The 2259-nt window shown below is 44.2% G+C and overlaps 1 protein-coding gene across 1 annotated transcript; it reads right to left on the bottom strand.

Moving 5' to 3' along the window:
- Window positions 1-535: 535 nt before the first annotated feature.
- On the bottom strand, window positions 536-1657 carry LOC140144138 (uncharacterized). Its single transcript, XM_072165973.1, has one exon. It carries the CDS (start codon window positions 1655-1657, stop codon window positions 536-538), a length of 1122 nt encoding a protein of 373 aa, XP_072022074.1.
- Window positions 1658-2259: the final 602 nt, after the last annotated feature.

The raw sequence follows: 2259 nt of genomic DNA, 5'->3' as shown, positions 1-2259 counted from the left end.
AGTGGAGCTCCTGCAACCGAACCCTGAGGCACACCGTACACAAGATTTCGAGGACGCGATTCAGAATCACCAATGACAACTGTTTGAGTTCGACTATCCAAATAAGAGCGAAACCAGGCATGAACTGCACCGCAGATACCATAGCGCTCTTGAAGTCTGTCAAGGAGGATGGTGTGGTCTATGGTATCAAAAGCAGCGCTTAGGTCCAGTAGGATCAGCGCTGCTTCATGATGTTTGTCAAGTCCTTGCAAGATGTCGTTTTGGACACGCAGTAGTGCCGTTTCTGTTGAATGATTGGGCCTGTACGCAGATTGGGCTTCCGCGTAAAGATCATTGGACATAAAGTACTCTTGGACTTGTGCCAGGCAGCACCTCTCCAGAAGTTTACCCATGAACTGCAATTGAGAAACCGGGCGATAATTCTTGAAAACGCTCTTGTCCAAATTTGATTTCTTCAGCAACGGAGACACTCTTGCCGTTTTAAAACTCGAAGGCACAGTTCCTTGTGACAGCGACCGGTTGATTATTTTGGTGACTACAGGAGAAGACTCTCCACGCATGTTTTGAAGAGATCAGTTGGGATAGGATCAAGCGGACAGCTTTTCGTGGGAGAATCCATAATGATCTTGCGGATGTCATCACTTGAGAGTTCACGAAAAGTTTCAAATGAGCTAACACAGGAGCCTCCAGTTGCAGATGATTTCTTGGGTTGATCAGCGGAGTCCAAGTCATTGCGGATCTTCTGGATTTTTTCATCGAAGTATGTAGCAAATTTCTCTGCAAGTTCATCTTCAGAATTGTGATCGGGAAAGGCTAGTTCGGCAGCGGGATTACATAACTTGTCAACAACGCGGAACAATTCCTTGCTGTCACAATCCTCTATCTTGGATCGGTGATGGTCACGCTTTGCCGTCTCAAGCATAGTCTTGTAGCTTTTGCTATGATCGGCATAAATCTGCTTGTCTATTTCAAGTTTGGATTTGGTGTACTTTCTTTCCGCCTGACGCTTCTTCTGCTTTGCCAATCGAAGTTCGTCGGTGTACCAGGGACAGTGCGGTCTGACAATTACAGACTTCTCAACAAGCGGAGCGTGCTTATCGAGGAGCATGCCCATTACCGTTTCATATTGGTTAACCAGTTCTTCCAGATCAGGTGCAGGATTAGTATAGAGTGACGATGACTCGATATCACGCATGAATTCAGTTGTGTCTATTTCTCTGATTTTGCGATATTTCATAGTCTTACTGGGTGCTTTGGGGGGTTGTAGATTGAGGTAGCAGCCAACAGGATAATGATCAGAGAATATCTCTGGAATTATTTCAACTACACCTGTGATGACATTAGATGTGTCACGACTGATCATCAAATCTAAGGTATGTCCTGATTTATGCGTCGCGCCATTGACATGCTGTTTCAAACCAACGGCGTCCAACAAATCTTGGAAGGCTCTGGCAAATCGGTCGTCTGCGTCGTTAACGTGGCAGTTGAAGTCCCCTAGGAGAATTATCTCGCCAGGTATGGCTGAAATGGTCTCAAGGAATGTCCCAAAGTCCTCGAGAAACATAGACTGAGTAAGTTTATTTTCCGAGGAGGGTGGTGGGCGATATATATTAAACACCCTGACAGAAGAAGATCCTTGGGAGATTGTCACATCCATATATTCGAAGCTCGGGTACACTGCACCCTTATTGATAACAGGATGGTATCCTTTTTGAGGATGAAACAAATTTCACCGCCTCTTCCAGATTTTCTAGGCGAATGGAAATAGTCAAAGTTAGGCAAGGTGTTACATATGTCCGCAAGTGTAAAATTGTCTCGCTCGTCACCACATAGCCACGATTCTTGAATGGCGAGAATATCAATTTCCTTTCTAATTATAAAATCACAAATTACAGTCGTCTTATTATTCATTGAACGGGTATTCCATGTAGCAACTTTAGTTTGAATATGAGGTTTGTTAGTCTTACGGAAAGTTTTCAGCAGTTTTACATTCGTTAGAGCGTTCTGCTGATTATGGTTGATAGGGATTGGTACAATATTGGAATGATTCACTGTAGGCATGCTCGTCTGGCAATCGGGTATTGAATCGCGGCACATTGTAACGATCGAGGGGATTTTTCGCTGTTTATTTTTACCCGCTCGACAGCCACGTCTGGTTTTCTTTCTGGCAGATATACCAAGCTCATTGATAATGTTCCATGTCTGTGCATCAACCTTGTTCTGAGAGGTGTTTATCACACTTTCCGCAATATTGATCAG

This window comes from Amphiura filiformis, unplaced genomic scaffold, assembly GCF_039555335.1.
Source record: "Amphiura filiformis unplaced genomic scaffold, Afil_fr2py scaffold_41, whole genome shotgun sequence".
Classification (NCBI taxonomy): domain Eukaryota; kingdom Metazoa; phylum Echinodermata; class Ophiuroidea; order Amphilepidida; family Amphiuridae; genus Amphiura; species Amphiura filiformis.
Note: the sequence above shows the minus strand (reverse complement) of the source record. Positions and strands in the feature narration are given on the sequence as shown.